The sequence below is a fragment of the Podarcis bocagei genome (assembly GCF_964188305.1).
Source record: "Podarcis bocagei genome assembly, chromosome: 7".
Taxonomy (NCBI): Eukaryota; Metazoa; Chordata; class Lepidosauria; order Squamata; family Lacertidae; genus Podarcis; species Podarcis bocagei.
The window spans coordinates 88501151-88524832 of record NC_138132.1 but is presented as its reverse complement, the minus strand read 5'-3'; the positions used below and the strand labels follow the sequence as shown (position 1 = coordinate 88524832).

At 46.2% G+C, this 23682-nt stretch overlaps 1 protein-coding gene across 2 annotated transcripts in view; it reads right to left on the bottom strand.

Annotated features, from left to right (window-relative positions):
* Nucleotides 1-23682, bottom strand: part of ANTXR1 (ANTXR cell adhesion molecule 1) — a 204533-nt gene that overhangs the window by 69054 nt on the left and 111797 nt on the right. For both annotated transcript variants that reach the window (XR_014010299.1, XM_081203097.1), the window contains exons 15-17: nt 19726-19821; nt 18603-18770; nt 17213-17293 (exon numbers count right to left, since the gene is read on the bottom strand). Coding sequence is in view for 1 of the 2 variants with exons in the window: in XM_081203097.1 (XP_081059223.1) it covers nt 17213-17293; nt 18603-18770; nt 19726-19821 (345 nt within the window). In the remaining variant the exon portion in view is untranslated. The remainder of the gene's footprint in view (nt 1-17212; nt 17294-18602; nt 18771-19725; nt 19822-23682) is intronic.

The following is a 23682-nucleotide window of genomic DNA, read 5'->3' as shown; positions in this document are numbered from 1 at the left end:
GGACAGTGTTCTTGAGGCTACCAGCATGAGTTTGACCAAACTGCGGGAGGCAGTGGAAGACAGGAGTGCCTGGCGTGCTCTGGTCCAGGGGGTCACGAAGAGTCAGACACGACTAAACCACTAAACAACAACAACATTCTTAAGTAGCTAAGTCTGTTGCTCAGGTTGCCAGAAGATGGCCACAAGCACAAGTCCATCAAGGCAGCGACAGGAACTGGACAGCTTTAAATCCAACCACACACTTTTCTTGACAAGGGAAAGTTCCCTTTGAACGTTGGTGAATCAAGCCAGCTGAGATGTTGTGAAACCCATCTGCTTCACTCTCACTTCAGCCAAGCCCACCCATCTCAGATAAACCCAGGTATGGATTGGGGCAGCAATACACTATTCCACATCATGCAATATCAGTGTGGATAAAAATCAATGATTTTTTAAATTAAAAAAATGGATTTTTAAAAATTTAAATAAGATATTTTTTATTTAAATCCTTTTTTAAATTTAAATTGGATTTTTAAAATAAAATGCTTTTGGAGGAAAAAAAATCTTTGTAAAGATAGTTTTCTATTTAAGTTACATTATAGTCCAAAGGCTATTCATCAGGAAATAAGGATTTGTTTTAAGTTTTTCATGTGTGCTGAAACTCAGTCTAAGTTGGTTTTTAAGGAAATGGTTATTAAGGAAATGATTATTTTCCTCCTTCCAATAAAGCACAGCAGAAAAGTTGCCCAAATACAAACAGTTAACTTATTAAACATCACCAAAATTTCATGATTATCTATGTATTTCTAATAGTATAACCAAATCAGTAATTTTTGATGTAACTGTAAAAACTACCATATTTTTTGCTCTATAAGACTCACTTTTTCCCTCCTAAAAAGTACGGGGAAATGTGTGTGCGTCTTATGGAGCAAATGCAGGCTGCGCAGCTATCCCAGAAGCCAGAACAGCACGAGGGATTGATGCTTTCACTGTGCAGCGATCCCTCTTGCTGTTCTGGCTTCTGAGATTCAGAATATTTTTTTTCTTGTTTTCCTCCTCCAAAAACTAGGTGCGTCTTGTGGTCTGGTGCGTCTTATAGAGCGAAAAATACGGTACTCTGAAAATTTATTATTCCAAAAATAAAACCTTCACCTGATTGTAAATATTAAGATTATACCAGCAGGAATGTCTTTCTGTAAGAAAAATTGATTTAAATCAAGTCTTACTGATTAGTAATTTAAATCGTGATTTAAATCACAGCCTTTCCCAAGCCCTGCAACTCTCACACATCTCGGCCAACACAGCTCATGCTTTCTAGCCACTCAGGAGTTGAAAACAGATGTCGGGGCTGAGCCCTGGCAAACCTCACTACAAATGACAAATTCGCCATTGCAAATTAAGCTTGACTCTAGTCATAGAATTCATAGAATCATAGAGTTGGAAGAGACCACAAGGGCCATCGAGTCCAACCCCCTGCCAAGCAGGAAAATTACTTTGCTTTACCATACAGATAAATAGGGATGGATGTACATTTTGGATAACTTGTGCTATAGCCAGGGAAAGTGGCTCATACAAATGGATCACAGACTAATACCTAAGTGATAGGTGGTCTTCTTCCAGATTTAGGAGTGGAATGTGTGAATTCTAACTGCTGCCCTTTTGCTGATTTAGCTTCCTTTTGCTCAATATCTGGACTTCAAAGTCTGTGTTCTGGCATTTGGCTCTCAGAAGGTTTTGTAGCCAATATGGTAACAAAATTCAGACATTAATATTTCTACACAATACCACTGATTGTGCAAAACGATCCCAAGTGCTAAAGCTGTCTCAGCTTCAGAGCCTGGATTTTACTGTTGCTCTGCAGGCTCAGATTGCAAGTCTTAAAATTGTTTCAGCACAGATTTCTGTGACTCGTATAAGTAAATGGTCAATCCGAAAACAGAGTTAAGTGCACTTTAGGGCCACTGAAATCATTGGGCCTGTGCTGGGAGCCTGGCTTGTGGGTTCAGCGATGCTTGAGGACTGAAAGTCAACCGCAACAAATTTTATGCAGCAGAAAAAACAACACGGAGATGTAAAGGCCTGTTGGAATGAATTGCTGCAGACTGAGTTGTGTTTAGGGAGTACAAATATCCCTTGGCAGATTTACAAGAGAGGAAGAAAGAAGCAGCTGGGAAGTGTGTGAGCTTTTTGGTGAAGGGGGAAGGTTTGTACCAAGCACACCCAACCGGCCCTAGAAGAGGGAGACTCCACCATGTGTAGCTCTGCGTGTGAACTGGGCAGCCGATGGCAATGCAGGGGCTGGCAGGCTGGACTGCAAAGGAAACCCCCTTGGGGCAGGGGGTTGGACTAGATGACCTTTGGGTACCTTCCAACTCCACAGTTCTATGATTCTAAGGCTGTGCAGGGAGGGGCAGGCAGATTAGCCACTCCTATCAACATTGATTGGACATATGCTGCCTGTTCAGATTTTGCTTAGAAAGAGTTTGCTAAGTCCCGGGCATTGTGGGCTTGTAAAAAAGTAAAAAGCTCTCATTTGTTCAGTGTTAACTCTGCCTCTTGATAGAGGAGGATAAGAAGTAGTAGCTGCATTAGTCACCTGGATCCACACACACACACACACACACACACACACACCCCTTTTCCTGGCAGGGCTCCAGCAGTGGAACTCAAGCGGCCTTGGACCATCATTCCTACAATATTTATTTTCTTTATTTATGTCCAAGTTTTTAATAATAAAAAAGACGGCGGCCAAGGGAAACGGAGCCAGAGATAAATAATGCTTAGGATTGCTTTGCCTGAAAAAGTATTCAGCTGGGGCAGTAAGAACGATGAAGTGGTTGCCTTCATTGATCCAACTGGAACCCAAGCAGAGCTGCAATCAAAATCTAATAAAATGTTTATGGGGCATGGTTTTTCTTGGCAATCTTGCATCAGGGAAGCATATGAATTCCACCCCCCCCACCTCCCGCTCGCTTTCCTGCCAATCCAGTGCCTTAAATGGCAACGTGTGGGAACCAGCGGACATCCTGAAACTGAGCAGGTGCAGACCTGTTCAGCAAGCAAGATGGGAGACCAAGGTGAGTTCTGTGAAAGAGCAGATTTTATACATGCTCTTTATGTGAGTGCAGAGCAGAGTCTAGAAATCTTTGCTCCAGGGGACCATGCTTGGCTGAAGGGGAGACTGCAGCCTGGATGGACTTCCTTTCAGTGCTTGGAGGAGGAAGGGAAAAGGATGTGGGGAGAGTGGTTAAAATAGATGCAGCAGCTGGAAAGATGTGGGAAGGTTTTTAGGTCGACCTGGGAAAGAAATGGGATGGCTGCTTTGATTTGCTACTTTTCTTCCTCAGGTGAAGAAAACAGCCCTTCTTCCCAGGAGAGGAACTCTTGGCTCACGTGAGAAGAGGGACATTCTTCTGCAATTCTGACCGTGAAAAGCTGACCCAAGAAGAAACGGGCCGCCTTTAAGTTCACCAGCAGGATGTTAAAACAAACAGGGGTCTGAACAATCTTATAACAGGACGCAGAAACGAAGGAGGGTTTGTGCTTCCTGGGCCGTGGCCACAAAACAAGCCAATACTGGAAGAAATCAGCTCCCTTTGGCTAAACAAAACCAGGTCACGTATAATCCTGAAACAAGTGTCAGGATGTGCCCCAAATGAATCCCAGTCTCTTTATTACTCAAGCAAGCGAATAGAATCACAGAATTGTAGAGATGGGAGGGACCCTAAGGGCCATCTAGCCTGACCCCCTGCAATGCAGGAATCTCAACTAAAGCATCCATGACAGCTAGACAACCAGTATCTGATGAAAAACGATCAATGAAGGAGAGTCCAACAGGTTCTGAGGGAGGGCGTTCCACTCTTTAACTTCCTTGTTACACAAGAAAGCCAATCTCCTTTCTTCTTATTGGAATCTATTGGTTTGGGACCTCCCCTCTGGTGCAGGAGAGACATGTGACAGCCCTTCAAATATTTGAAGATGGCGGTGGCGCTGTGGTCTAAACCAGTGTTTCCCAACCGGTGTTCCGCGGCACACTAGTGTGCCGTGAGACATCGGCTGGTGTGCCGTGGGAGGGAGGCGGGCGAGTCGGGCGGTGAGAGGCGGCGGCGGCGAGGATCCGCGTCGAGCCGGGGGCGGCTCCGCGGTGGTGGTGCCGAGCGGCGGGGCAGCGCGTGCAAATGGAGGAGCGCGAGACAGCGGAGGAGGAGGAGGCCGGCATGTCCGGGCAGCAGCAGCAACAACAGCAGCAGCAACTCCCGCCGCCGCCCCCTCCTCCGTCCGCTATTGCCGCCACCACCACAACAGCCGCCGCCGCCTCAGCTGCCGCCGTCCCTCAGTCCCTCGCTCTGCTGCCTCCCCACCCCCACCCCCAAAGCTTGGAGGTTCCCCGGCAAGGGGGAGGGAAAAAAAGTGAAAACTTTCACTTTCGTGCGGTCCTCCCGGCGTGACGCTGCGCGCTGACGTCACGGGGCAGTAATGGTGGTGTGCCGCGAGATTTTTTTGATTAAACAGGTGTGCCGTTGCCCAAAAAAGGTGGGGAAACACTGGTCTAAACCACAGAGCCTAGGGCTTGCCGATCAGAAGGTCGGTGGTTCGAATCCCCGTGACGGGGTGAGCTCCCGTTGCTCGGTCCCTGCTCCTCCCAACCTAGCAGTTTGAAAGCACACCAGCACAAGTAGATAAATAGGTACCGCTCCGGCGGGAAGGTAAACAGCTTTTCCGTGCGCTGCTCTGGTTTCACCAGAAGCGGCTCAGTCATGCTGGCCACATGACCTGGAAGCTATCTACGGACAAACGCCGGCTCCCTTGGCCAGTAAAGTGATATGAGCGCTGCAACCCCAGAGTTGCCCTTTACCCTTTACCTTTATCCATTCACCTCTCAGTCTCTCTCCTCCAGCCGAAACATACCCAACTCCCTCAACCATTCCTCATAAGGCTTGGTTTCCAGACGCTTGGTCCTCTTAGTCACTCTCCTTTGCACATGTCCCAGTTTGTCAATATTCTTCTTCAATTGTAGAGGTGGACCACCTAGACCTCTCACTGACTACCAACACTTCAGGGACTTAGTAGGTACCCCTTTCCTTCAAGAACTGGGAGCCAGTGCGGTGTAGTGGTTAAGAGCGGTGGCCTTGCAATCTGGTGAACCAGGTTCGCGTCTCTGCTCCTCCACATGCAGCTGCTGGGTGACCTTGGGCCAGTCACACTTCTCTGAAGTCTCTCAGCCCCACTCACCTCACAGAGTGTTTGTTGTGGGGGAGGAAGGGAAAGGAGAATGTTGGCCACTTTGAGACTCCTTAAAGGGAGTGAAAGGCGGGATATCAAATCCAAACTCTTCAAATCCAAGCCTGCATGAGGGAGGAAAGGGCCCTGAAAGGCAGCCTTCTCAAACCCGACAGATGTTTTGGACTACAACTCCCATCAGCCCCTGGACAGAAGGGCTGGTGAAGGCTATGAGAGAGTGGACAAGCTTGCTCTCCAAATGACAATTCTTTGGGAACATCAGCTGAAGCAGCAGGAAGCTGATCTACATTTGTAAGGCAGAGGAGCCCACATGTCTTGGCAGTCGTCACTGCAACTGAGAAGAGAATAAGACTGTGCAAGAGTGTGATCCTTGGAAGAATGCCCAGACTCCTGGTCACCTCACCTCAGAAAGGTTATTGTAAAGTTGGAAAAGGTTCAGAAGAGGGCAACTGAAATGGTCAAGGGAATCTATACAGAAAGGTTGCAGCCTTAGGATAAAAGTAAATAAAACTTTTTTATTTATATTTTTATTTATATTTTTATTTATATTATTTATTTATTTATTATTTATATTTTTATTTATATTATTTATTTATTTATTATTTATATTTTTATTTATATTTTTATTTATATTATTTATTTATTTATTATTTATATTTTTATTTATATTTTTATTTATATTATTTATTTATTTATTATTTATATTTTTATTTATATTTTTATTTATATTTTTATTTATTTTTATTTACTTATTTTATTTGTTTTTATTTTATTTTTTTAGATAAAAGTAAAGGCAATTAAGAGGCGAAATGATAGACGTTTATAAAATTATGCCTGGCATGGAGAAAGCAGATAGAGAAAAGTTTCTTCCCCTCCCCTGTAACTTGTGGACATCCTATGAAACTGAAAGTTGGGAGATCCAGGAGAGAGAAAATAAAGCTAACCTGTGGAACTCACTGTCACAGGAAGCAGCGGTGGCCACTAATTTGGATGGCTTTAAAAGAGGATTAGATGCATTCAGCTACTATGGCAATACTTCTGAATACCAGTTGCTGGACACCACAAGAGGAAAAGGGGCCCATTTGCTTGACTCCTGCTCCCTGGCTTCCCACAGGCATCTGGTTGCGAGACCAGGATACTGACCTGGATGCGCCACTGGCTTCATCCAGCAGGTTCTTCTGATGTTCTTATGGACATAGAGAAGTGTACAGTGGTACCTCGGGTTAAGAACTTAATTCGTTCTGGAGGTCTGTTCTTAACCTGAAACTGTTCTTAACCTGAGGTACCACTTTAGCTAATGGGGCCTCCCGCTGCCACCACGCGATTCCTGTTCTCATCCTGAAGCAAAGTTCTTAACCTGAGGTACTATTTCTGGGTTAGCGGAGTCTGTAACCTGAAGCATCTGTAACCCGAGGTACCACTGTACTTACAGCAGTCCATTACTATATTATGATAATATGATAATATTTTGTTCTCTTGCCAATTACGCTCTTTTAAACATGCATTTTATATTTGATTTCCTTTAGTAATATTTTATTTTGAAATCTTTAAGATAATCTTTTTGTTTCCTATTAATAGGGTTGCTTTGAATGTATACTTGACGTTCTTCTGTAAAGTTTTCTTCTGGATTGTTTTATTTGATGTTTTAATCTAGGCTGTAAACCGCTTTGAGATTTTCTTCTTCTACTTAGAAAATATAAAGTGGTATAGAAATGAAATGAATAATGAGAAGAATATCCCAGCCTCCATCTTTGATTGCCACCCCCAGATGTTCAGGATGACAACTGCAGCACAACTGGGCTATCAGGAAGCTACCAGGTTTGGAAAGCGCTGAAGGTGAGGCCTTCTTCATGCATTTGTCATGGATGCTTTAGCGGAGATTCCTGCAGGCGGTTGGACTAGACCACCCTTGGGGCCCTTCCATGATTCTATGCGCCACACGTGGCCACAGTTCAACTTCCACTGAGCTAGATCTCTCCCCACTGTTCAAAACTTTTTCATGCTAAACTTGACAAGGGACCCAGGACCGTGTACAATATAACTGAAAGGGGAAACAGAGAGGCTCCAGGGTTTAGAACCTTATACAAAAATTAATCCAAGACCTCTGTGCTAATCCCACACAGCTGGCCTTTGACCCTTTATACTATCCCAAGCAAGCTGAGGTTGCTGCTGTTTTAGGATCTGCTCCAACACTCACTATATGTAGAGAGAAGATACAGTTCTAAGCACAGGGAAGGAAAGTTCTGGCTGTGGTTGCAAGAGAAACCTAGAGGAGAAATCCAAATCTGCTTCTCCCGTAATCTAAGGCAAAATATGCGCTCCAAGCCCAATCAACATCCCAGAGTCATATACTGCTCGCTTCCCTGCTGGGGAATTTTGGTTTTTGTTTGAAGGGTTTTCTAGTGCACTAACAGAGAATTCTCAGCACCTTGAATGAACTACAGTTCTTAAAATTTCTTGGCAAGAAGTCATGGCAATCAAACTGGTATAAAATTGATTCATTCATATATGACATGGATATCTAGGGTTGTTTCCAGATGGGCAGTGGCAAGCACTACCAGTTCCTCCACTGAAAGGTACAGCTTCAAAGCTGCAACCAAATTTCCACACTCAGGATTGGGTGCTTTTCCTGAGTTCTCCTCCTCTGAGGGAACCCAAAGCTTCATCTAGTCCAACTCCCTGCAATGAAGGAATCATAGCTGTAGAATAAGGTTACCAGATTTTTTTCAAAGAATCCGGGGACACTTTTTTATTTTTGAAAAGAGGGGGGGAAAGTTATTTTTAAAAAAGCTCTTTTTTTAAAAAAAAAAAAGAGAAGAAGTAATATCTTCTCTTCTGTGGTCTCCTCTGTCACGCGGCCTTCCTCTGGGCCCCAGCCTGCTCTCCTGGAGCGCTAGTCGCTGTGGAGTAGGCTCAGGTCGGGCCTGGGCTCGGCCACATGTCCTTGCCCTCCCGGTGCTCTCCTACCTCTCCTCCTCCGCGGCAGTGGCGCGGCAAGGTCGGGGCTCCCCTCTTTTTCCTCCTTCCTCTTTCTGTGTCTTCCTTCTCCTTCCCCTCCTCTCCTCCTCCCTGTGTTGGCTCCAGGGTTTTCCTGGCCCCGAAGTGCCGCTGGGCAGTCGGCTAGGTGCTCTTGCTCCCGGCTTGATTTGGGTCACAGGGGCAGGGGGAGTCAGTGGTTCCCCCAGTTGACACACCGGGTGTCCCCAGTTCCCCCTCGCCAGTGGTAGTCTCAGCAGCCCGGAGCCAGCCGGGTAGTGCAGTTGGCTCTGGCTGGCTTCAGGAGCTGCTCACTGCCATGGCGCCCGCCATTTTGCCTCGACAGAAGTCTCCATATGATGTGTCTTGTGCCATTGAACCAATCATGCAACATTCATCCCCTACTAATAAATCTACAACACTTAAAATATAAATCAGGGTACATTAAATGAAATCCGGGGACATTCTGGGGACGGATTTTGTCCGGGGACAGATTTGTAAATCCAGGGACTTTCCCCGGGAAACGGGGACGTCTGGTAACCATACTGCAGATTCCCTGACAGATTCAACCTGTTTAAAAACTTCTAATGAAGGCGAGTCCGCCACCTTCCACGGAAGTCTCCTCCACTCTCAAACAGCTCTTACTGTCAGAAAGTTCTTGCTAATATTTAGTCAGAATCTCCTTTCTTGCCATTGGAATCCATTGGTTCAGATCCCACCCTCCGGAGCGGCAGAAAACAAGCTGGCTCCACCTTCCATGTGGCAGCTCTTTGGGTATTTGCAGATGGCTCTCAGTCGCCTCTTCTGCAGGCTAAATATACCCAACTCCCACTCGCTTTTCCCCAGAGGTCTCTCCCCCCCCCCTCACGAAAGAGAGGCGGAGAGTCTTATGTGAAGGAAATTCCTGCCTCCTTCCACTTCTCCCTGCCAGGAGAAGGCTGTTTGGCCGCTGGCTCATTCTGGAAAGGGGGAGAGATCCTTCCACCCTCTTTTTTTCCTAGTTCTGCTACTGCTGGTCGCCAGCCAGGGCATGGGCACCCTCATTCCCTTCCTCTCCTGAATCCTGCAGAGGACCAGAACCAGAGAGCAGCTCCTGAGCTCGAGAGAGAGAGAGAGAGAGAGAGAGAGAGAGAGAGAGAGAGAGAGAGAGAGAGCGCACAGCTTTTGCCCATGGGGTGAGGGAGTTCCAGGAAAAGAGCTAACATTTGGATTAATTTTTCATTAATGGGAAATGGACCACAAGAACAAAAGGGGAGAGACACCATTTCGAAACTCAGCAGAACTCTTGCCTTCGCAGAGCTCTTCCTAATTGGAATCTCCTTTCTGGTAACTTGAAGGCACTGGTTTGAGTCCTGCCCTCCAGAGGTGCAGAAAACAAGCTGGCTCCCTCTTCCATGTGAGATATCTGAAGATGGCTGTCGTCTCTCCTCTCAGTCTTATCATTTCCAGGCGAAGCATCCCCGACTCTAACTAAACATAACCAAGAGCAAAGAGCTTCTGCCTGTGAAAGAACATAGCAGGGGCCGGTGCAGAAGAAGAGTGAGCAATTCTGTGGTCCTGTCTCTTTCTGCTCGTTTAGGTGTTGCAGCCATGGCACCACATCCTTGGGGCAGCTATTTTGTGACTGGTGCCCATTGCAGTACCGTAGCATTCCCAATGTGATGCTCACTGGGCCAAAAACATTGGCCACTTCTGCCTCCGGGAAAGGGATGCTTCCTGAGGGTTCCCCTTGGGTGCCTGTCAGCTCCCCCTCATGAACCCCTGGGCTCCCCCTCCAAGTCCCGCACAAATGGCAGAATTGTTTATTGGAAGAACTGGTAAAGGTAAAGGGACCCCTGACCATTAGGTCCAGTCGTGACCGACTCTGGGGTTGCGGCGCTCATCTCGTTTATTGGCCGAGGGAGCCAGTGTACAGCTTCCGGCTCATGTGGCCAGCATGACTAAGCCGCTTCTGGAGAACCAGAGCAGCGCATGGAAGTGCCGTTTACCTTCTCGCCTATTTATCTACTTGCACTTCATGCTTATGAACTGCTAGCTAGGTTGGCAGGAACTGGGACTGAGCAACGGGAGCTCACCCTGTCGCAGGGATTCGAACCGCCGACCTTCTGATTGGCAAGTCCTAGGCTCTGTGGTTTAACCCACAGCGCCACCCGCGTCCCGGAAGAAGTGGTGGCCCCAAGCAAATGATCTCTACACCCATCAGCTGTCAGGGAAAGTCTAAGGATTACGCCTGTGAGCAAAGTGGGTGGAAGCCATGCAGGAATCAGGGGACATCTAAAGAGAAGGGGCAAGTGATAAATTTTGGGGGCCACTGTGCCCCCTCCTCCCAGACACCAGTACAAGAAGCTTGCATTTATAATTAACTCATCTATCTATCTATCTATCTATCTATCTATCTATCTATCCTGACTCAATTAATTTAGTGGAGCCTACTCTCAGGTAAGCATGCACAGGATTGCATCCTAAAAGCATTTATTTATACACTGTGATTATCCATAGTGAGCTCAGTATATTTTGGCAGAGCTGTGGCCTTTTGAGTTATACGTTCTGCCTTATATTCGCCAAGGGTCTATATACCAACATACATATTATTTTAGTTGGAATAGTAAAAAAAAGCCACATAATAGCTTTATTTAAGTGCACAAAAAAAGAATTTAAAAGCCAAAGTCTCTGACTCACACAGGTGGTTCTTTGCTCCTCAAGCAGGAATGAGTAATCAAAAGAGTTACTCTATCTATATAAACACAGCAGAATCAGGTTCCCAGGGAGGGGGTCTATGGGCTGCCCCCCCCCCACACTCTGCTTTAACCCTAACAAACATTTCAATATATTTTCACAGCATCAGTAATGACCCTTACTAGCAACTCGGTGAAATTTGTCATTTTATTAGCTAGTCAGATTTATGAGGCCTGAAATAAAAAATGTCATCCAGGTGTGACATGAATGGGTTTAATATCTCCTTTAACTAGAAGAAAAATTGGGGATTTTGCAGGTGCTGAAACAGAGTGGCTTAATCCCCGTCAGCAAATAAATTATTTCCTAATATTCCGTTCTCATTTTATAAAGCCAATCCCACACCAAGTGACCACTGGGCGCTCCTATGCACTCTCTGCCCCCCCCCATCACACAGGCATCCACTTTCAATAACAGAACTGTACAGTTGGAAGGGCATCCCAAAGGTCATCTAGTCCAACCCACTCCCTGCATTGCAGGAATTGAGCAAAGGCAGAGTGATACGAGGCCTGGGAATAGGCAGAGTGTGTGCCACAAGTCTTCAGCAGTGCAGGAAGGCTGCAGAATGCAACGCTCGGCGTAGCATGCAACTTCCAAAGAATCTCAGTTTTTAAAAAAGAAAAAAGCATGTCGTTAGTCCTCATGAGGAGATGCTTGGTGATGCCTGCCGAAACCTTAAGACTTGCTGAGTAAGGCTACCAGTGGCTCAAGGGGCAGGATGAATTCCATAGCTGTATACAGCTTTGAAAGGGGCTAACACTGGATTTGACCCATATGGTGGAGAATTATTGATGACTATGAGTCTATGGGAGCTATTAATAATACAACCTCCTTTATTAATAACCGCTTTTTCATCAGCTTATGTGCCATCTGCATTAAATTGTTGCTGTTGTTGTTGTTTAAATAAAGGGGGAAGGAGGGATGAAATCTTCTGACAGCTTTAAGTTTCCCTTAAGGCAAGTTTTTATGGTTGGCTAGTAAATTCCTTTAAAAACCATGTTTATGATGGAAATGCAAGACAAAACTATAAAATGCCACAAGCGGGCGCCACCATAATTAAAAGTGCCCCCCTCCCAAGTTCCCATTCCTGATAATGAGCTTTTTATATTAGGGGCAGGTTATACCTTTGGGGTGAAAACAGGACTCAATTAAGGGGGGGGGCGGAGAACACCCGCCATTTGGTCTATTATCTTGAACACAAAAATAACCTCATTAATGCAGGCAAAATTGCAAAACCTAGTCCCTTTAGAATGTAAGGAGACCACAGGAATCCCATGTGACCCGGCCTCCTCCAGAATGATTGGAAGCAGCTGGACGGTGCTGGCAAACTCAGCCCGTTTCCAGATTTGACGCTGCGAAAAGAAAATTTCACAACCTCTTTTGTCTGCCCAAAATGAAGCTAGAAAACTGGTTCTAGCCTTTGCCTTGCAAATCAGTTAAAGCAAGTAGAGAACCATAGAGTTGGAAGGGACCGTGAGGGTCATCTACCTGCCACGCGACGCAAGGAAGGCAAGTAACAACAACAATTAAGTCAGGGCTCGGTGGGGTGAGGAGAGCAGCTGGCTGAGCCGCCAACCCAAGAGTCCCCAGGGATGATATCTTAGGCAGTGGTTCTCAACCTGTGGGTCCCCAGATATTGTTGGACTACAACTCCCATCATCCCTGAGCTCTGGCCTTGCTAGCCAGGGGTGATGGGAGTTGTAGTTCAACAACATCTGGGGACCCACAGGTTGAGAAAGGCTGCCTTAGGGCCTGGAGCCTGGAGGTGGGACACTGAGCAGTTAGAAGAGGGGACAAGCTGGGAACTGGTAGAAGCAGGAGACTGGAGCGATCAAGGAGGGTTGATAAGGAGGGCCCTCCAGGACAGCTGAGAATCTCAGACTTTCGTGTGACTTGGACTGTGCCCACAGTTATTACTCAGTTATTACTTCCCTACCCACCATAAAAGGGACGCGGGTGGCACTGTGGGTTAAACCACATAGCCTAGGACTTGCCGATCAGAAGGTCGGCGGTTCAAATCCCTGCGACGGGGTGAGCTCCCATTGCTCGGTCCCTGCTCCTGCCCACCTAGCGGTTCAAAAGCACATCAAAGTGCAAGTAGATAAATAGGTACCGCTCCGGTGGGAAGGTAAACGGTGTTTCCGTGCGCTGCTCTGGTTTGCCAGAAGCGGCTTAGTCATGCTGGCCACATGACCCTGAAGCTGTACGCCGGCTCCCTTGGCCAATAAAGCAAGATGAGCACCGCAACCCCAAAGTCGGTCACGACTGGACCTAATGGTCAGGGGTCCCTTTACCTTTACCCACCATAAAGTCCTGAAGCCTGTTGTGGCCATGTGGGCAAGTATTTGTTTATTTGTGTTAAAGCCATGGTTTGTTGGTTCATCTGAGGGCAACTCATGGCAAACAACCTATATCTTAGTGTTATCCATAAACCAGTCTTGTGTTCTGTGTATTTTCGGTATTTGTATTTGCAAATGTGATCTGCTGTTTATTGCTTCTTTGAGATTGTTTGAATTTTTGCCTGTGGCGATGAGCAAGAGAAGTCTGACCTGACCTTAAAGTAGTCTGTGAGAGCCAATGGCAAGGCAAGGGGCTGAGATTTCCAATGGGCACGTGAATGGATGCTCATCCGAGGTCTGTCTCAGTGAGCTGGACAGACACGCGTCAGTCTGGCACTGATGTTCTGAGCCAACTGCTTTACCAGAGCAAAAGGAGAAAACATGAGTAAGAGGCAACATGGTAGAAGTTTATAAAATTATGCATGGTCCAAAGGAAGTGGATAGGGAAAAACGTTTCTTCTTCTCTCCATAAAAAAGGTAAAGGTAAAGGACCCCTGACAGTTAAGTCCAGTCACAGATGACTCTGGGGTTACGACGCTCATCTTGCTTTACAGGCCGAGGGAGCCAGCGTTTGTCTGCAGACAGTTTTTCCGGGTTATGTGGCCAGCATGACTAAGCTGCTTCTGGTGCACTGGAACACCAAAACCAGAGCAGCGCACGGAAACGCCATTTACCTTCCCACCGGAGTGGTACCTATTTATCTACTTGCACTGATGTGCTTTTGAACTGCTAGGTTGATAGGAGCTGGGGCCGAGCAACGGGAGCTCACCCCGTCGTGGGGATTCGAACAGCCAACCTTCTGATTGGCAAGCCCAAGAGGCTCAGTGGTTTAGACCACAGCACCACCCGTGTCCCATAACACTAGAACTTATGGGCATCCAATGAAGCTGAATGTTGGAAGGTTCAGGGCAGATAAAAGGAAGTCCTCCTTCATGCAGTGCATTGTTAAACAAAGGCACTCCCTCCTGCAGGAGGCAGAGAGGTCCACCTAGATGGCTTTAATAGGGCAATTAGATAAATTAATGGAGGAGAGGAGGCTTTTGGGCTCAGGTCTTGCTTGTGGGTTTCCCACAGGCTCTTCTTATGTTCTTAATGAAGCCTCTGAGTTGTTGATTTCTTTATTTATATCAGACAGGAAAAGCCTGGGCCAGAATGTCCTGAAACACATCTTGTGAGTTTGTGTCAGCAGCTCATGGAATGAAAATAGGATCAGAAAATGAAGAAAACAAGTCAAAGGTTTCGCAATCTGCACAGGATGAGGCCTTCATTGTCAGGCTCCCCCCACCCCCGCACCAGATACTGCCCTGTCTGAATTGTATGTCAAAACAAAAAAATTAAAATAAAATCCTTCCAGTAGCACCTTTGAGACCAGCTAAGTTAATTATTGGTATGAGCTTTCGTGTGCATGCACACTTCTATGGTCTACCTGAGAGTAGGCGAAACGGAAAGATCTGCATTGGTTAAAAAGGAAAGTCAGCATCTGCTCTGATGCACTCTTGTTTTCATGTAAATTCAAATTTAAGGTGCACAACTGTGCCCTTGCTACTAGGCAAAAGCAGTCGGAGGCAGCATAAAGCGGAACAGAGCAACAGAAGTCAGGGGCAAACCAAGGGGAAGGATGGTGGCTCTGCCGACTCTAGACTAGAGGAGCTAGCCACTGCTGGAAACAGAATCCTGGATTAGATGGTTCTTGGCTTAATCCAGGAGGATTACAGAACAGACAAAGAATCTTGCATGCCTTCCATGTCTCAACACCAGAATGTGTTTGCACCTTTGCCAGGGGCCCCAAAGGCATCCAGCTCTCCCTGTGCCATTTTTGCAGTCCTTCTGAAGACACCAGGGCCACCTGTGTTCATGCCTAAATGCTGGAAAGCAGGCATTCTCGAAGCAAAGACACATCACTATCTCCGCCTCTTCCTAAAGGGGAATTTATTGGCAGCTGCAGAATTATTATTAATTTTTTTTCCAAAGGAGAAATATGATCTGTGCTTTCCAAGCAACCGATCTCCAGACCGCCTAATGCCTCCTTCCTGCCCGAGGGACGCTTGCTTTATGTTATGTTTACATCCATGGAAATTTCATGTCACTGCTTGCAAAGCGAATGCGTCACTTGGTCAAAAGGGGGGAGAGCATTTTTGTGGCACTTTTGAAGCTCTCACAGGTTTCCTTTTGAAGGTTTCTCAGCTGGGGGGGGGGTTGTTTTCTTTATAATTCTCCGAAGGGTCCTTCAGAAAATATGATGAATGCAGACTTGGGAATATTTGTGTCTAGGTCTCTGGGAGACAGCAGGGGAGCTGGGGGCAGATGTGTGGATGTTTCCACCCTGCCGCAAGAGGTGGACTGGGTTTCCCTTCCATCCTGGATCCCGGCCACTGCCAGCGAGGAAGCCTTTTATGAACTGGGATGAGATTTCATGGTTTTTGAGAGATCTGAAAACCAGACTCATATGTCTAAGAGTAAGAAGTGTGGTGGACGGAATGGAGGTGGGTGGAGACAACTGGGGTGGGCGGGGGGAGGTGACTGGAGAAGTCCAAGGACAGCTTTTTTTTCCAGAGAGCTGATGGAGGCAGCTCCCCCCCCCTTTTAAAAAGGCCATAAAGCCCGTTTGGCCAGAGGCAAGAGCTGGACAACAGAAAAATGTGCATCATTATCAGGTCACTGTCAATGCTCTTAGACAACTATATCTGCAGCCACAGGGCCAGGGGAGAAGAACAACTTCTATTCTTCTACTTTATAGAAGATGGTCTGGCTAAGAAATGCCACCTGCTTTTGGTTCTGCTTCTACTACGGTTACGGCGTTGTTTTAACCTTTGCTTGTGTCCATGACATCACCCTTCAAGTTACATCATTGCTGCACAGGGACTGTAACCAGCTCTGTGTAACTGAATTTAAAGAAACAAGAAACTTCCCATAGGGAAGCTCAGACAAGCCAGCAGCCGCCCAAGAATGCAGCTGCTGTGCGATGGGAGATTTCTGGTCTCACGAACCCCGGGCTGCACTTGGAGAGGTCCTGTTTGCAATCCCTCCATCAAGTTCTCCAGCCACTTAGCAAACATTCTAAGCTGCAGTTTTGGGAAACGAAGATCTCAACAAAGAGAAAACTGCTTGAAACATTTTGAATCAAATTCACAGTTGCACATTTCCACTGTAGACGGAGAGAGCAGGCTTTCGGTTGCTAATCAGTCATTGTACTTCTGCTGCTTTTCCACATTTAGAATCATAGAATTGTAGAGCTGGAACGGAATGAAAGGGCAATCTATTCCAACCCCCTCCAATGGAAGGTTTAGCGTGTTCCTGTGTCGGCATCAACCTTCCATACTTGCAGGCATTGGTGTGGGGGCATTTAAGTAGCATGTTCATTTGAAGAATAAGTTGTTTAGCTTGTGCTATGTTTAAGCACAATTGCACTAATATGTTTTTGAAAATGCATAAGCCAAAAACCCCAAAACCTTAGTACAAATATTAAAACTGATTACATTTCCTAAATGGCACCAGCTGGAAGCGTGCTGAAGTCAAGAGGCAGAGCCCTGCATGGAAGGGAAAGGGCAGGGGGTGGTATTGTTTGATGATAATGTCATGCAGATAGCCTATGATAAGTGAGTGAACAAAGGGTGGAGATTCTAGAATTTCCCTCGTGTGGAAAGGAGCCTCTGTAATTCCTCCTGCCCCTTCCCTTTTCAATATGAACTCCATGTGCTACACCTTCCCCTCTTTGTTGCTCATGAATTCCCCCCTCCCTCTGCTGTCTATTTGGCATTAGCCACAGGATAGTGTGGCTCTGACCAATGGCAATGAGGATGTCTTCCCAAGCTCACCCTCCAGAGCAGACTTCAGCAGATGTTCCGGATCGACCAGTGGGGGGTGATGGGAGTTGGTCATACGAAACATCTGGAGGGCACCAAGGCTTTTGCTCAGAGCACGTTATTAGAAAAGGGCAACAATACCTTGTCTCCTGGTTGTGGTCGCATCACAGACACTCGGTCGTAACCTTTCCGCAGCAAAACCCAGAGGGCATCCAGCTTTCCCTGAAAACGAAACAAAGATTGCTTAAGCAGCCATTTAGCAGAGTGGTTGTCATCTTCTAAAAGCCTGTAAAGGAAGCAGGGCTACATTTCACTTTGACACAGACAGCAAGAGGAAGAAAAAATATGTAGCTATGTCAGAATGATAAAATCCACCTCATCCAGACTTCCTTTTGCGTTGCATTTCTAGGCACAGGTCCGGGCTTTAAACTTCCATGTCGGAGGGCTTTTATTCTGTCCCAGCACTTTCTCTAGGAAAACCTGTGTTTCACCACTGAATTAGAGCAAAGACCAATTGGGTTTTAAGTAGATTGCTGTTTCCTCCAATTAAGCAGTAAAACATGGGTTTTCCCAGGGAAAGTACCAGGAGAAAACAAACAAACGAGTAAAAATTGCTTGGACACGGAGCTTTAAAGCACAGATCTGTGCTTGGAAACCATGGTGCCAAAGGAAGAGTGGAAGAGCCCTTAGTTAACAATGGTGGAAGGAAAGGCTGGGGGTCTGGAGTGCTTTGTTGCTTCTGTAACCCTGGCACTTTTTAACTGGGTGGCGACACAACATACAAATCTGTTTTGCAAGAGGACAGAATCTAGGAGAGAATACAGGCACATCTGTGCACCTTGCTTCCTCCTCCCAGGGACCCCCATGAACTTCCCTCTCCCTCAAAAGGAGCAGGTGATCCACTCCAACAGCAAACATATCTTCTTCCACAGCAGGGCATGCAAGTTCTCATTTCTGAAGTGAACAGACCAGGGCAGATGCAGAATAAGCTACGCTGGAATTTTACTCAGCAATCTCCTCATATGCACACTAATGGACAGAGTCTGCTGAGCGTGCCAGAATTTTTTTGGCACTTCTACAGAGGAGGAATATTTGAAGGCGGCTTTGATCCATTTGTTCTAAGTTTGGGCTGTCCAGATGAGTGTGAACGGACTTAACGTATGTCAGTCAATGAGTGATTAGGTGCTTAATGCTCCTTAATTCTTGGGAATCACGTTCCAGATTTTTTGAAGGCCCATCCTTCAGCTGGTTGTAGGGGCAGGGAATGAGTAGTTGCAGCAGCTTGAATTTGGTCACAAGAAGGGGAAGGGGGGTATTAGCAGGGGCCACCCAAGCACGGGGTCAGGGGGCAGAGTGTGTTCTGCAGAGATGGTTTATGGCCTATATATCAGTTTCATTCATTGGCTGTTTGTTCAGGATTTTATTATGTTTTTATTACTTTATTGTACACTAGCACTTTCCCCCCAACCAGTTAGAAGGTGGGGAAGGATGTTTCAGGGGTTGCAATGAAAATATCACGTAAGAGAGGTACCTTAATTGGAGAGTACCACTTGTGGGGGGAAGAGGACTTCCGCATGTTGTTCCCAAGATTCCTGGGCTCTGGGAATTCGTATTCTTGCTCCGGCATCTTGACCCGAGCATTCTTGGCCTTCTCCAGCTTCGCACCTTCCTCAGTGGATCCCCTTTCCCCCCAGCGAACCTAAAAACACCCACAAAGTGTTTAGTCCCCTTCACAGAATCATAGAAGCCCCTTGTGGCCCAGCAATCACATATAAATATGGCTATTCGCTTGGGGCTCAAGCTGTTTCTCTTCTCTGGCTCCTTCAGTCCATTTTGGAGAGGAAGAGGGTTTCAGGCCACCTGCAGTGAGGCCTCAGAAACAGAGGAAAGTATCCCCCCCTCGATTTGCCCCTGTTCATGATGCTCACCGTCCCCCCACTCCTGCATTAGTGTTACGAGACAAACATGGCTTTGGGGACCTTAAATTTGCTTCATAATGTTGATAGACGGTGGGGGGAAATTCTCAACACACATAACAAATCTCAGCCTTCAGGTTATCTCACAATTGTCTGCTGTCTGTCTCTCACAAAAAGCAGCTTTCTGGGGCCCCAACTCAGGCTGGAACCACAGCAGAGGGTGAAAACACACACATCCCATCTCTCGGTGCTGTGGTCCCAATCTGGATTTAACCCTTCAACACCCTGTGCTGTTTTCATGCCAAAACAGAATTTTTTTTGCAGCAAACAGCAGTTTGGGGGCAAATGTCAGCATCAGGGTGAAGGGAATGTGGGTGGGGACACAGTATGGAGATGAAAGAGTTATACACCCCTCTCCTCCACCCTAAGCTACAGTCCCTATCCAGAAGAGGGTGAGCCCATCATTTTTTGCAACAGCAGCAATCCCCCCAGAGCACACATCTCTTGCCTAAGGAGAGCTGGCTGGATCAGGCCAATGATCCATCTAGTACAGCACCCTGTTCTCAGAATAGCCAAACCCATCCTCCTCCGTGAATTGGCCCAGTCCTCTTTCAAAGCCATCCACTTTGGTGGACATCACTGCCTCCAGTGGCAGGGAGTTCCACAGTTTAACTATGTGCTGCGTGAAAGAGTTCTCCTCTTATCTGTCTGGAATCTTCCAACTTGGTGTTCACCTACCTCCATCCGCTTAATTCCGCCAACGCCACGACCACCATAATAGGAGGCGTCTACGGTTGGCCACTTTTTCTTGGGAAGCCCATCGTCGTCTTCTTCCTGAAAAATAAATAAAACAAGCAAAGAAGATGATGGCAACATCGATGATAATTTAAAGTTACAATATGCAAAACACAAAATATGTAACAAAAATAATAAAAACATAATTGAAATAATCAAAACAAGAGGAAGAAGAAGAAGAGGAGGAGTTTGGACTTTATATCCCACCTTTTACTCCCCTTAAGGAGTCTCAAAGTGGCTAACATTCTCCTTTCCCTTCCTCCCCCACAACAAACACTCTGTGAGGTGAGTGGGGCTGAGAGACTTCAGAGAAGTGTGACTGGCCCAAGGTCACCCAGCAGCTGCAGGTGGAGGAGCGGGGAAGCGAACCCGGTTCACCACTACACCACACTGGCTCTATTAACAGTCAACAATACTAACGTATACAAACTAATAAACAATACACCCCCCACCCAAAGCCCATAAACAACACTCCAGGCCACAAATACAAAAAATCCAAATTAACATATAACATTTAACAATTTAAAACAACCCCACCCTCCAAATAAAACAGTGCCCACCCAGTATGCCCCATTAAAGCTTCAGTTAATGGGGTTAAAAAAGGCGCCTTTGTCTGTAGCACAACCCTGAAATCGCGCCATCTTGTTCTGACAACAGGGGGAGTCAGACCAGCCCACCTACTGAACGTGGATGCATGAGGTGGGAGGCGGCTGTGGGGGTCTGTATCACTCCTGCTGGTGCCCACCCACCCTCTCACTGCCCGCAGAATCCCTCCCCACAAAGAGGATTTTGAGCCCCTTCCGAGATATGCACTTTGACTGCACATGGGGGAGATAGCCTGCAAGGCTCCCCACGTTCTTTCAACGGATGTGGACCTCTTTATGCTTTTAAACAGTGTGTTGTGCAGCATCCACATGGCACATAGGAGAATGGGACATAGGGAAAGTCTTGAAAGACCTCTCACTCTCTCTACCAGATGTTCCCTTTGTCCTCCCCCCAAAGGTCTGGCTGCATGACAGGGCTGTGAACTACAGCAGCACGTATGTAACCATCCCATGTTATGCAGCACATGTGTGTGTGTGTTAATAAGGGCAGGACTTCTAACATGCACCCTGCTGTTTCTTATTCAGATCAGGTGTCCCTACTGGCTTAGAGCTGTGCTCATTAATTCAGCCTTGCAGGAGGCAAAACTAACTTCTAATGCCTTAAAGCATTAGAAGCTTCAGAAGCCATTTGCAAGAGGTATTTCCTTCGCCTGGCAGGAGGTGTGGAATGTGATCTGTTATCTCCAAAATATATAAACGTGAGGCCAGGAGAGATGCTTTCAGGGGTGGAGAAGCATGAAAAAAGGTGCCGCCAGTACTTGCTCATGTTTGGAAAAGTGGGGAGCCTGTGTGTTGCATTTTCAGAAGTACATTTGCACCCTGAACTGAAAAATAACAAACTCTGCATATAAATATGAGGAAATTTTGCAGGCGGAAGGGCTAAAAACCTGCTCTGAACCAAAGAAGCAAATTGGAGAACCTGAATTCTGCTGCTTGATACCACACGCTGTGCTGTAACAGAATCAGAATGACAAACATATCTGTGGTGGGGAACTGGTGGCCAATGGGCCAAACCAGGCCCCCAGATGGCAGCTGACCCAAGACTTCTGTCAGACAGAGGAGTCACCACACCCTATTTATTGGTGAGAGGGGGAACTTCAAGAAGGTTGCAAGCCCACGTCTTGCTTTCGTGCATCCTCTACTTTCCCTGCCCTGGCTCAGTGCTACGGGAGTCATAGAACCACAAAATTTTAGCTTTGGAAGGAACCCAAAGAGTCATCTACTCCAGGGGTTGGAGAACTTTAAAAGGTGTTCTTAATCTGGAGGTATCCATCACAGAAACCCAAAGGAAAAGGAGGCAGGCTCCAAGTGACAAGAGAGGTCTTTATTGCATACAAACGTATGTAGGGTCAGCCTCCTAAAAACATAAGAGAGAGAGAAAGGCAGGCTGCATTTTGATGCTTTCTGGCATCTTCCTTTACAGCATAGGTGATGACCACCTATCAGACCATTGCTGCAATCACAGCCACCTTTTCCATCACAGCTACAGTCAACAACACACTTTCGGCATTCTTAAAGCACTCAGAGATCTTCCAGCCCTTCTGAGTAGCTCACTCCGGCTTTTTCATTTTAATAACACATGAAAACACGTAACCATCTTTCAGTGCCTTCCTTCGCTGTCTTCTGACTTGTTCTTGCTCTGTGCCTGCCAATCTCTGCTTTCAGTTAATGATCTTTCTGTTCTCTTCTCGACCAAAGATTTAGTGCAATTACTACGTTTGGCTGATCTCCTTGTGTTTCGTTTCTTGTGTCGTATTGTTGTAAATAAAAATCTGCCCTTTTCCCTTATGGGGTATCCAAGAGCCCATATAGAGTCCTTACATAGGTTCCCTATTGGTAGGAGAAAATAACAGAGGCCAACCAGAGAATATTGAGAAGCAAAGCAGCTAGTAAGCTTGATCTTTATTGATCTGTTGCAACAGGGTACTCCCCTCACACGCAGGAGAGGAAGAGGACCCCGAACAATGGCCTGCCAGGCCTTATAAAGACTTTTGAAATTCCCCTTCTCTAGATCAGGACCACCCCCAGAAACATTATGCATACATCACAGAAGGGGTGTGACCTAAGACCACCCCTCAGATACATCCCACCTACATCACAGAAATTTAAATGTTGTTTTTCTCTTCTCCTTGTTTATCTCCTGTCTGGCAGGTTCCTTGATTGGATTTTCTGGGGAGCCTGGCCATTCTTTTGTAATGCTAAAATACTTATTTCCTGGGCCAGGTCACAGGCTCACACCTTATTCAAACACAGATTAAAGGAAGAGACAATGGGGAGGCTTTTCCATTTTTAACCTTGCAGAGAAAGGATTTGGTCAGTTTAGGAATCAAAATGGTTCCAGGTCTGCCTTCCTGTACTGATCCATGTATGTGGAGTTATGAGCATTACTATATATCTAAAACCATAAAATTCCTATCACAATTTCCCCCCTTTGGGGCTAGAATTTTTCTTAAAAATTTTTGCCCCACAAATAATAACATCGTATGTTGTAGATGGATGTCTTTGTATAAATATATCATAAAAATAACACATGTTGCGTTTTGCTACTAAATTACTTGTGGCATTCTAACACTTTGGGAGAGACCATTTACTCAATAGTGTTGTATGCTTTACACCTAGCAGGAAGGTAAGGTCCACTAATGACTGAAAAGTGCAGTTTGCTTCCCCCCCGCCATTTTTGTGTTCTCAGGTGTCAAGGTAGCTCTTCTGTGGTCTCACACTGACATAGTGCTACAGCAACACATCTTGTCTGTTGAATCCCCTCAGGGCTTTCATTTAACCATGTCGCCTGGCATTCACCATAGCTGGCACAGGTTTTGGGCATCTCGTGAGGGAGAGGTCTTCGCCTTGGCCTTTAGCTATGGGATTTTATTATAGGCTGTGGTCTTGGGCTCATGAGAAGTTGCTCACTTGCACTTAAAGGACCAAAAAGCTAATTGCAGCCTGGATACACTTGCCCAATTCAAACTGAGTCCAATTTGAATTTATCTTGCCCCATGGTTCTCAAGTCTTCAAACCAATCTGTTAAAAGAAAACCATTCTTAACAAGGGCAGTTGTCCAAATAAGTCAATTTAAGTCTATAAGGAATCATTCCTGCTAAACCAAAGCATATCCACCTTCATGTACCTGGTGTTTTATGGATCCAGAAGTTTGTCATTGGCAAAAAGAGGTTTAACACATATTAAAATGGATAGGGAAAGTTGGCAGAGTGCCAGGTGGAACAATGTGGTTATAAATTGATCTAAACATTGGACTACACAATAGTGTGAGCTATTAGAAAGTATAAAATGCATG